The sequence below is a fragment of the Athene cunicularia genome (assembly GCF_003259725.1).
Source record: "Athene cunicularia isolate RWA chromosome 2 unlocalized genomic scaffold, athCun1 chr2_part1, whole genome shotgun sequence".
In the NCBI taxonomy this organism is placed as follows: Eukaryota; Metazoa; Chordata; class Aves; order Strigiformes; family Strigidae; genus Athene; species Athene cunicularia.
Genome location: NW_020799095.1, coordinates 89,123,385 through 89,135,335, shown reverse-complemented (window position 1 = coordinate 89,135,335; position 11,951 = coordinate 89,123,385). Strand labels below are relative to the sequence as shown.

Sequence of the window (11,951 nt, the reverse complement as noted above, 5' to 3'; positions counted from 1 at the left end):
CCCCCCCCCCTGCAAAAAAAAGCACGCATCTTTGAATAGTATTGATAGCCCTCTCATTTTGATACTATCAGCTGAGTGAATACATTTTTTGATGGCTGCTGGGAGTTGAGTGCATGGTGATAGGCTTCATTTGTCAGGCTCTGGCCAGCAGGAGAGCTGCTTACAGGTGATGCTATTAGTCTCTGCGTGCATGACTGACCCAATGCTGCTGTTGGGTGTCCACCCAGCACTGACTGGCCTGGGAAGGGATCTCACCAGCAAAGCCTCCATAGCAGCACCTGTGACCTTGGGATGAACATAATAATGACTGATGGTTAAGATGTGCAACAGAAATATGACTTCCCACTGACTCCCTGCAGGAAAAGGAAATATTAGCTAATATTCAAAAACCAAAAACAAACAAAAAAACCCCAAACCAAAAGAACAACGAAGTCAAAGCTCAAAACCCACAGTTTTCTAATGCTGTGATAACGTAACCTTGGTATAATGTGGTTTGTGGAAGGAAACAAGGGGAGAAGTGCTGTTTCTGTCATATTTTAGAGTAGGAGAGAAGTCACATATGAAATGTAGAGGAAAAAGACCCTGACAGTCCTAGTAAACACCATCCACAACTTCACTTGTAAAATTTGGAGTTCTATAGCTGGCTTTTGGGCTACTCTGGGGAGCTGGATTTGGATATTTGAGGGCAAGGATAGCTCAGGAGGGGTACAGGCCTGGGTGTTTGCTTACATTTGGTAGCACCCTTCTCCTCCAGAGGCCTCACTTGTTCCATGGGGCAAACTTGCAGCTTGAGCAACAGCTTCTGCTCTTTTGGAGCAGTGCAGCGAGTCAAAAATAAAGGGCCTCTGCTGAGAAGGGAAGAGGTTCAGCAAGGGAACAGTGGCCTCTGATGACAAGCAGTGAGAATTGCAGGAGGCCACACCAGCAGCGCAGGCTAATTCTGAGGGGTTGTCTCCATCCTCAAAGCGAACAGGCTAAAAATGTTTCTTTTGCATGTCTGACACCATAAAGAGAGCCTGAGCCTAATATTACAGTTTTGCTTGCTGTAACACGCTAAACCAAGGAACAAAATAATGTTCACTTTCTTGAAAGTTGGTAGGTTATTTTAAGCTTATAACTGTGTTGGGAGTAGAGGGATAATTTGTGTTCCTCAGATTTCAATTCTAGCCTACTAACAAACACTTCCTAAGTAGAAAGGCAAATTTATCTTTTTAACATTGAATCACTACAGAAGGAAGGTTGACTTTTGCAGAGCTGCAGTGTACTAGATTTAGTAGGGCTTGACTAGAGTAGGATGGTGTTCTCAAGTTTTCTTTCCAGTGCAGTTATTTGATAAAATTTATTTTCAAAAATATGTAATTGAGTTTACAGTCTACAAACAAATGTTTGGAAAACTTTGTTTTAGACACTAAATGATTGAGATTAAGGATAATCAAGGATCATGTTCTCTTTAATTTGAATTTGTCCTTTTTGATGTTTGTGCTTCAGAAGCCCTGTTGAATGCCATAGATAAACTATAACATTTAGGTAGTCTTTTAAACTTTGATGAGATTGTGTCTAGTTCCTTGTGATACAGTGATATGAAGGGGGAGAGTGAGTGCGTGTGTGTGTGTGTGTGTGTGTGTGTCTTGGTCAGGTGTGGGGATGCATTACTTCACCTTTGATGGAGTAGCAGTACAACTACTTCACCTAGTTTGTGTTTTTCAGATTGTTTCACCCAGAGGTTGCTGGCAGCATCGATAGCTGGTTTTTTTTTAATATTCCTGTAACACACATAATGCAACGTTAGCATTCAGATAACCTTATTTTTTCCCCCCATTAAATACTCCTTGATGAGTGATACTGGCACTGGACCTCCCCCCAAGCCATAGTTTACTTCATATCTGTTTCCTCTTAAATCCCTTTGCATGCGGTTAGCCTTACAGGTCACAAATGAGAGACTGCCAGCCTATTTGTTGTCTGATTGCTTTCACAAATGCTTCTGGTTTTGATCTTTCTGAGACAATAGGCACTGAATGTAACTTGTGTCAGACATAGAGTGTTTTGTAGCTGGGACACAGAAAGGTAGAAGGGTTAAACATGACATGTTCCCTTAAAACTGTTTTATGACTGCTGCTAATTTGAATGCTCAGTAATAGAGATCTGTTGGATGGAGGGGTTACCCTTCACTATTAATGACTCATTGGCCTCCTTCCCAAGCTGCCTGAAGTGCTGCTCTCCCTAGTGGAAGTAATTTTGTCTTTGAAGTACTTTCCAGAGCTGTCAACTAATGTTCCACAGTTCCCAGAGGAAATAATAAGCCATGAGTGCATGTACACTGAAAACGTAGAGTCTGAAATGAACTGTTCCTATAGGAGCCTGGCAGTCTGCTTCTCTGTGGAATTCAGCTTGTTTATACAATCTTATCTGGCTAAGCTTTGGTATTTCATCTGGCAGGCAGTTCCTATGAAAAGCAGCTGTCCAAGCAGTGGGAGTGGTGCTCCTGGTGTTTTTTTCAGAAGGTCTATAATTTCTTGTTTCATGTAAATTAAAGAAATATAATACTCTTTTGGCTACAAACAGATGCTCTAAGCAATTTTTCCCCCTTATAAGTAGCCCTTTAAGTCCTACATACATAACAGCTAAGCATATTTAATGATAGGATTCATGATGCCCACCAGGAAGGTATAATATATTCTGTAAAGTCACAGGCTGACTCAGAGTTGTTAGAGTACTTCAAAGATATTACTATCTGTAACTTTCCAGATATGTCTTAAAAAAAAGTTGCTTTAAAAAAATATTTTTAAAATATTCTGAGTAAAATAACCATGCTTGGAAGTGAAAGTCTCCTTTAATGGGTTTTACTGTTGCTGGACAAGCGGAGGTAGTTTCACAGTTTTTAAATAAATAAAATAAAAATCCAACAAAACCACCAGTGTAAAGTGAGCACAGGTATCTCTCTTGAGTGAAGAGATCTGTAGCATATATCTTCTCTAACAGAGAAGTCCTCATGGGTAAAAAGGTGGTGGCAACTATAAAAAAAAAAAAAAAAAAAAACAAAAAGGATTCAGCCAAAATACTTAAGGTTTTCTGTAATTCACTGCCAGATAACAAAATGTTTCTGAAAACATACCAAGAACTGAAGCTTTTGAGGAAGAGTTGCAATAATATTCAGTGCCTACAGAAGGGTTTGAGGTATTTTTTGTGTAGCTTTGGTTGTGGTTTCAAGTAGCAGAAAACTGGAAAGCTGAGGAGTCCTTCTCCAATGGTAGTAAATGTTCTTCACTTCTTTTTACAGGCACAGTATTTTCACTAGGAAGCAAATTATGGGCACAAGTAAAATTCAGGTCCAGGTCTTTCAAAGTTTAGTGGTTATCCAGGATTATCTGTCCAGTTCATAGTACATCTTCATCTGAAGGCATTACATCTTGCATGTGAAAATGCTCCATGTAATCTGCCCCATTCTAAGAAATGGGGTCATGTTCAGCAACTAAGAGACTAATTCTTCCTCTGTCACCTGCATGTAACATTTCACTCTGGCCTCATTCAAGACCTAGGAAAACATGACACCCTGTAAAATATGAGGCTTTAAGCACAGTTCAGATATGTCACTTGATGGCACTTCTACCAGTATGCATGCAGATTTCTGTAGACTTTTTGCTCTGCAAAAGGAGAATTTGATATTGCAACAAATGAAACATGAAAAATGAGTGCGCTCTGGTTCCATATGGTGATACTGGTCTTTGCTGAGACCTGGCATCAGGCACAGTTCTGTTTCATTAGCTGAAGTGGCATTCCTGCTTGAAATCCTACATGGTGAGAAACTCAAAACGTAACAAGAAGTTGCTGACCTTCATTAAAAGTGTGTCATTGTAAATTATGCAGTGATAGTTTTCAGTCTGACACATGCCACCTGAACAGTTAGTTTATTACTGGAAATAGGTAATATACCACTGTGTAGACCACTCTATAGTTGATATAAGTGAATGATGTTGGCTGACTTCTCCCAATTCCTTCAGGAGGAAGGAAATTTTTTTCATTGTGCTAGGGATTGATGACTTTCTGTGGCCACAGCAACAGCTGATGTTAAATTTCAGTAGAGATACTTCCATTTGTTCTTGCAGCAATAGTGGCTCTAAATAGCATCAGGGGGTAGCTGTTTTGTTCCAGATTTGGGTTTTTTTATTATTTTAGTTTTTTTTTTTTATTTTAAGGTGATGTCCCAAGTGAGTGTAACTGCTAGTGAGCTGGTCATCTTGAATACAAGTAATGTAGCAATCCCTCTATTGTCAAGGAGCATGTATTCTATCCTGGGGCTTTTTCTAGAAGATAGTTATTTGGTATTTTTTCTTAAAAGCTCTCCAAATTAACTCTCATTTCTCCAACCTATACTAGGTTTTAACAGTTTTTACCTGTTAAAATTGGGACTTCATCTTTTTCATATGTAATGCTGTTGAGGATCAGAGTGGGAAAATAATGCCTAACACTTTTTTTAAAAAACAAACGTTCCAATAATCAGCAGGACATGGGCTTCATTTTTTAACATGCTCCACCCCTGAAATGCTAAATTCAGGAATGGGCAGTGGTCTGACACTGAAAGTTGCCTATATCACTTGTAATCCCTGCTTCTGCCTGGTTCATGTTTGGAGGAAAAAAGATAGCATTTTTGTGGTAAGCTGGGCCTTTTGTTTTTAAAGGAGGTGGTTGTTCTGAAGCTGCTCAGAGGTTAGGAATGCTGGCAATCATCTGGGGAGACAGATTAGTGGGCTGAGCACAGGTGAGGAGGTCACAGGAACAAAATAACCACTTCTTTTGTGCCATTGCCCCAGTGGTGGTTCAGCCAAGGGAAGCTGCTTCAGAAATGACGTATGTGTGTCAGGAGGACTGTTGTACTTCTCCTGTGATGTTACTACTTGGTCATCACAAACTTGCATGTTGTGAGATTTAACTCTCTGGATGGTTGTTAATTTAAGGGAGAGAAAGCAGTGTTGTCAACAAATCTTCCCAGGTGCATTATTTGCTAAAGCTTTTGCAAGTCTGCCTTAAGGAATTCAGCATTAATATACTAACATAGAGAGGGAAAGGACAGTTAACTGGGTGCTTTCAGGGAATCGATGAATAACTAGACACGTATTTTATTTTACCTGCAATACAATAAGCCTCACTTGCCAACATAATTTTCTGAGTCTTTTAAGGGATACAGCTTCTGTTTTGAGTTTGGTGTGACAGTATTTCAAGAGACAGTCTTAAATGCATAAACCCACATGTAACTTTAATTGCCATCTTAAACTGACATTTTGGGCTAAAGGTTGTCTTGGGCTTTAAGGTACAGCACTACAGCTGTTTTGAAGTGAGGAAGAATTTCACTTCTAAATCTGAATCTGCAAGTTGTTTTCATAGGACTGTCACAGAAATATATTAGTGAATTGTGAGGGTGAGCAGGGTGTAGTGTTTAAGACTGTGGTGATGAAAGACATCTCCTGTCGACCCATACTTTCCAAGGAAAAAATATTGGTTGCCAGCCTTCAAAATCATCCATCAAAACCTGAAGTCTAGGTGAATGTAGATGGTGATCCTGCTGATGAAAGAAAAGGAGTAATACCTGGCTTAGGCTACTGCAGGTAGCTTGTGCATTCAGAAGAGCAGACACTGCACTGACTCTCCTTATCAGGTGGATTTGAGAAGGAGCCATCTACACACAGTCACTGTCTTGGCTGTGAATATGCTTTCAGAAACCAGTTAGGAGCTTTTTGTGTTTGGGTGATTGTAAGTGCTTTCAGTCCTGTGCCTCACCAGCCTAACTAACACAGTAGGGCCTGTGCAATTGGTACAAGCTCTGAATGGACTGGAAGGAGAGAGAAGACAAGTGTGAAGTTAAACTTGTCCGAGCAGTCAACAGCTTGATGTCCACATGGAGAGTGCTGACAAGTGGCATTCCTCAGGGGTTGGTATTGGGACCAGTGCTGTTTTACATCTTTGCTGGCAACTGGGGAATTGAGTGCACCCTTAACACACTCAGCCAGTTTGCCAGTGACACCAAGCTGTGTGGTACGGTTGACACGCTAGAGGAAAGGGATGGCATCCAGAGGGTCCTGTACAGGCTTGAGAGGTGGGCCCGTGTACCTCATGAAGTGCAACAAGGCCAAGTGCAAGGTCCTGCGCATGGGTTGGGGCAATCCCAAGCACAAATACAGGCTGGGTGATGAATGGATGGAGAGCAGCCCTGCGGAGAAGACTTGGGGCTATTAGTGGATGGAAAACTGACTATGAGCCAGTAATGTGCACTTGCAGCCCAGAAAGCCAATTGTATCCTGGGCTGCATCAAGAGAAGTGTGGCCAGCAGGTTGAGGGAGGTGATTCTCCCCCTCTATTCCACTCTCAGGAGACTCCACCTGCAGTGCTGTGTCCAGCTCTGGGGCCCCCAGCATAAGCAAGACACTGACCTGCTTGAGCGGGTCCTGAGGAGGCCATGAAGATGATCAGGGGGCTGGAGCACCTTTCTTTATGAGGACAAGCTGAGAGAGTTGGGGTTGTTCAGCTTAAAAAAGAGAAGGCTCTGGGGACACCTTATAGCAGTCTTCCAGTACTTAAAGGGGCCTACAGGGAAGGTGGGGAGGGACTCTTATCAGGGAGTGTAGTGATAGGATGAGGGGTAACAGTTTTAAATTGAAAGAGGGTGGAATTTGATTAGATATAAGGAAGAAATTACCTCCTGTGAGGCACTGGAACAGGTTGCCCAGAGACGTTGTGGCTGCCCCCTCCCTGGCAGTGTTCAAGGCCAGGTTGGATGGGACTTTGAGCAACCTGGTCTAGTGGAAGGTGTCCCTGCCCATGGCAGGAGGGTTGGAACTAGATGGTCTTTAAGGTACCTTCCAACCCAATCCATTCTATGATTCTTTATTTCACAGGAGCGTTTTCTTCATTATAACCTTCTAGATGCCTTGTGATGTCCTCAGTGTTAGTATAGCCCATCTAAATAAGTTATAGGAGAATGCAGAAATAGTCTTTCTGAAGTGTTTAAATGATTTGTTTTTCCCAGCCCAAAGAACTGTGTAGGATCACAAAATAATTCAGGCTAGAAGCAACCTCTGGAGGCCAGATAATCCAACACCCTACTCCAAGCAGGCTCAATTAGATCAGGTTGCTGCTTAGCACTTTTTTTTTTTTAGTGTCCTTTGAGTTGTGTACCTTAATGTCACTTAATTAAGTCTGTCAATAATGGGCCTTGAAAGCTGACTTGAAAATGAGACCTTGCAAGAAACAAAAATGTGTTAGTAAAAACAAGCTTATAATTACATTTTTTTTAAAACCTTTATCAGGTAGAAGTATTCCTTTCTCAAACATTACTATGCAAGGTTAATTTGTTGGTGAGAATTTTCTTAGCAGTAGTTCTATAATTGTGCTTTTGTGTTTTACTGCTCATCTTCAACAGCAGAATAAACTGAAAGTCTGTTAGTTTATCTGAAAAGTGTTAGCATGCTTAAACTCTGGGTGCAATAATTTTCCAGCTAGTGCATGCTTCATGTGTAAAATATGTACAGTATTTTTATTAAGAAATGCAGTGGTGCATTTTGTATGCTAACATCTTCATGACTAAGTATTCCTTATGCAAAGAACAACATGATGATCTTATATGGAATAGCTTGTCACATTACTTGGCTGATTTAAAGTTGATCACTTTGCACGTGCCCTTTAGATATTGCTACAGAGACTGAATTATTTAAATAATGCCTTAAAGAGTAGACTCTGGAAAGGTTGTTTTCCTGGGGATCTTCCTCTCAAGGGCAGGAGTGTGTGTGTCAGTCTGTCTCTGTTCTGTGATCTGTAGCATATGGACTAGGCAGCAGAGCATTTTCTTTCTACCAGGCTGCTTTCTTACACAGAACATTTTTGGTACTTGGCACTTTTAGCACTTTATTGCTCTCAGATTCAGCTGAAATATAGTGAATATTCCAAAGAGAAAAGTGCTGTACCGAGACATATTAACCTAAAACCCTTACTGAAAAAGGCTAGGCTAAAACACACATATCCAACTACTCTCTCACATCCTGCTTTCACGTTCATATCTAAGATCTGCTATCAGTTAAGGCTTATTGGATATTAAAATACTCCCTGATTCAGACTTTTGGGTTAGGAATGTGTATACACTCCTTGCCCACTTGAGATGTATGTGTAAAATTACAATGCAACTCTGAAAATACAGTCTCACATCAGGCCTGCAGCTGTAAGTAATTGCATTCTGCACAGCTGACAACAGGAGTTGAGAATCAGAAGTCTTTTTCCCTCAAAATGTGGAAGAAATATGGGTAGTCATTGAAAACAACTCATTCTGAACGATGTGCTAACAGACATAAAATGAAACAAAAGTTAGAGTAAGTGGAAGAATTAATTTGATTTTTTTCCGCATTAGGGGTATGGCTTTACTGAACCAGATTTAAGAGGAAAATGCCCTGTAGATTGAATTATTCTCTGATTGATACATTGGTGCTGTTTCTCTTTCAGATGAAGTGGACTACAGTAATTTTGGGACCAACACACTATCGAGGAAGAAGAAGGCTCTGGTGACACTCCGCAATGACAACCTCCGCCGACGTCCTCACATTAACATTAGCATGCCTCATGATTTTAGACCAGTGTCTTCCATAATCGATGTGGACATTCTTCCTGAAACACACAGGAGAGTGAGGCTGTACCGACATGGGTGTGAGAAACCCTTAGGATTTTATATTCGCGATGGCACCAGTGTAAGGGTTACTCCTCATGGACTAGAAAAAGTACCCGGTATCTTCATCTCTCGTATGGTTCCTGGAGGCTTAGCAGAGAGCACAGGCTTGCTGGCTGTGAATGATGAAGTCCTGGAAGTTAATGGCATTGAAGTAGCAGGAAAGACTCTCGACCAAGTCACAGACATGATGATTGCCAACAGCCATAATCTTATTATCACGGTCAAGCCAGCAAACCAGAGGAACAATATTATTCGAAGCAGTAGGATGTCTGGTAGCTCTGGCCAGTCTACAGACAGCACTGCGAGTCACCATAGCTTGCCTACATCCCACATGCTGCAGAACTTCCACCCCGATGAAATGGAGAGTGACGAAGAGGCTGACATTGTCATTGAGGGCGGTCTGGAGCCACAGCACATTCCTAAACTGCACAGCCTGACTTCCAGTAGCCTCTCTCGAATCAATGGCAGCAGCCTTAGCCACAGACTTCAAAGGGACCTGGTGCTCAACAACAACTCTGGCCGAGAAAGCAATGGCAACATCCACAAATTACTCAGTTCCTTAAAAACTGATCCCCGACACAGTCTGGTTATCCCCAGAGGAGGAATCGAGGAGGATGGAACAGTCATTACACTTTAGTAGCAATTCCCGTAACTCTCCTTCCAGTCTAAAGTGCCAACTGGGACAATTGACTCTTGCAACATGTTATGCACAGAGAGATGATATTCTAATAGACCTCACAGGTGCAGAGAATTGTTGCTTTCTAGGAAACATGGCATCTGGAGTTAGACATAAAAACTGTCATGCACTACAAAATTTGCCAGGAGAAAGCCAGAGTGTAAAACCTGGTTTATGTCTCAGCCCTAAAGTGAGAACACCAAATTGGTTTAGTTGGTATAAATCTAAGCAGTCTTACAGGCTACTGAAGGCAGTGCTGCATACTTGGGTTTGAATGCATGGGTGGATGTATTTATACATGCATGTATATGAATTAGATTTTAATAGTAACAGACATGTCTATTTGAAGTGAAATCTGGTTTTCTTCTAATACCAGTTTAAAGAGAGTGCTTCTTAATAGCCATCCGATCTTCTACGGTTACACACAGACCTTCCACTAACTTGTTTACACTGCATTTGCAACCTTATGTCTAATCCAGATAAGCTCTGTAAAAGTAGCGGTTTCCTACTCTGGTGGTAACAACATTAGGGAGATGCTGCAAATACATTTTCCAAATGACACTATAGATAGAGATATATATATATATATATTTTTAAGAGCGTAAGGAGGCAATGTTGGAGGATGTTGCCATTATTGCTGTGAGCTCATCACCACCTGCTGGTCAGAGGCAGGCCTGCCTGCAGCGCAGGGAGAGAAAAACATGACAATAAGGGCTTAAAACTAGGTTCAGCACCATTATGTGTAAATTTATTCTTTTTTCAGTATTTATTAGATAATACCTCTTTTTCCCATCATCTCTGTTTTTTCAGTATCACAGTTCATGTGAATTTTAGGGATACCAGAGGGAAGGCAGCAGAAGTGGAAGAGTGTGCTAGGACTGTCCCTTTCAACTCAGAGCTGACAGAAATCACTGATGTACCTTTGGGGCAACCTAAATCCACAAGGTCTTTCCTTACAAAAGATCAGCTGATTGCTATACAGAGGAGGGATGCTGACTGCCTGTCAAACCTAACTTAGAATAGTTCTGCTATTTTTGGACTCTTCTAATGATAAAGCTTAATGTCTACACAGGATTTCTAGAAACTTAAAATACACAGGATGTTTACGATAGTCAGACATCTTTACTGGATGCTGACTAGTGGGTAACTAGTGACTGTTGAGTCTGCTTCTGAAAATGCCATAAATTTATGAAAGTGGTCTAATCTAAAATATTTTGTTATATCACAATCAGTGTAAGGAACAAAATATAAATGTTTTACAATGTATTTTTCTACTTTTAGCTTGTGTCATTTTCTTTTTGTTTTTAACTTTGTAGTACATTAAAGCTTTTTTATATGGTGGAATAGACATTTCTTAAAAACTGTATGGATATGAAAATTCAGAAGTCTTGGTTTGAAAAAATTACATTCCATTTTGGAATCTGTAATGGCTGGACAAAGGATGTGCGGACTAATTCATTGTCGCTAATTTAGAATACCTGTGGAACAACCAGTCTTCTGCTTATTGTTAAATATGTTCGGGACATTGAATTTTGCTTATTTCTTTTAGATTTGCTTTAAAAGTTTATTTTAAAATTCTTTCACTTACTCTAATTAAACCTCTTCTAGGTATCACAGCAGTTATAGAGCTGTACTTAATTTTTTTCCAGCACAGTAAGAATAGAACATTGGTCCTCTTTGTCTTAAAACTGTGTTTGTACTTTACCAAAGGTTTTCCTTTTCTTTTTTAAAATCTGATTATTGGTGCAGTGAAAAAAAAAAAATAGCTGGATGTGCTTCAGTCAGACCATCTTATCAGGAGGATTTTGTGACACCTTAAATAAGACTACTTTTATGAACAAGTGGATTTGTCTGGCTGAAGTTATGCATTTTACCTTATTTAAGTGATGAAAATGTGACCTGTCTGCAATAAAATGTGCACTGTCTTACTTCTATGCTATATCCTTTCCACTACACTCAAGCACATCCTTCTGTGGAAGTTAACTCCCTTCCCTGTGGAAACAAGATAACTTGGTTCTGATGACTCTTCAAATATGTAGCCATTCTAGGACTGCTTTTCTCTACAAGCACAGATTCCTCTGTTGGTGGTGGTGATACCAAGTTTCTTTACATACTGTTTTTTTTCCTAGTACTGCTTTTACTAAATAGTACTGTTACTTGGTTCCCACGGGTATCAGTGTAGTTTGCTGTGCTCCTCATACCATGGCTTCCTTCAAACCTCATGGCTTTGAAGACTTGCAGTAGTTCTGGCTCCCCAGAAAAAGCCCACGCTGCCTTTAGCTGCGTGCCATGCTGTGCACCTTTACCTGGAGGCTGCTCAGCGTGACCGCCCAAAGCAACCGTGCTAACAAAACGTCTAAACTCCCCAATTAATTCAACCCGAGCGGTAGAAAACCGAAGTTGCATTTCACACAGTGGTGCGCAAGTACTGTGCCCAAGACAAATTGCAAGCAGAGAGTAGCGAAGTATTGAGGTATCATGCCATCACTTTGTCAGATAACTTAAAAGGCTTGCAACAATTTTGTGCTCATTTGCATCAACTAGAAGGGGAAAAAAAAAAAAAAAAAAAAA

The 11,951-nt window shown here is 40.6% G+C and overlaps 1 protein-coding gene across 1 annotated transcript in view; it reads left to right on the top strand.

The window, feature by feature from the left end:
• PARD6G (par-6 family cell polarity regulator gamma) overlaps nucleotides 1-10,999 on the top strand; it is a 55,926-nt gene extending 44,927 nt beyond the window's left edge. The window contains exon 3 of the mRNA XM_026841411.1: nucleotides 8,482-10,999. Within this exon, the coding sequence (XP_026697212.1) occupies nucleotides 8,482-9,341 (860 nt within the window). The 3' untranslated portion in view covers nucleotides 9,342-10,999. The remainder of the gene's footprint in view (nucleotides 1-8,481) is intronic.
• The last annotated feature ends 952 nt before the right edge of the window (nucleotides 11,000-11,951 follow it).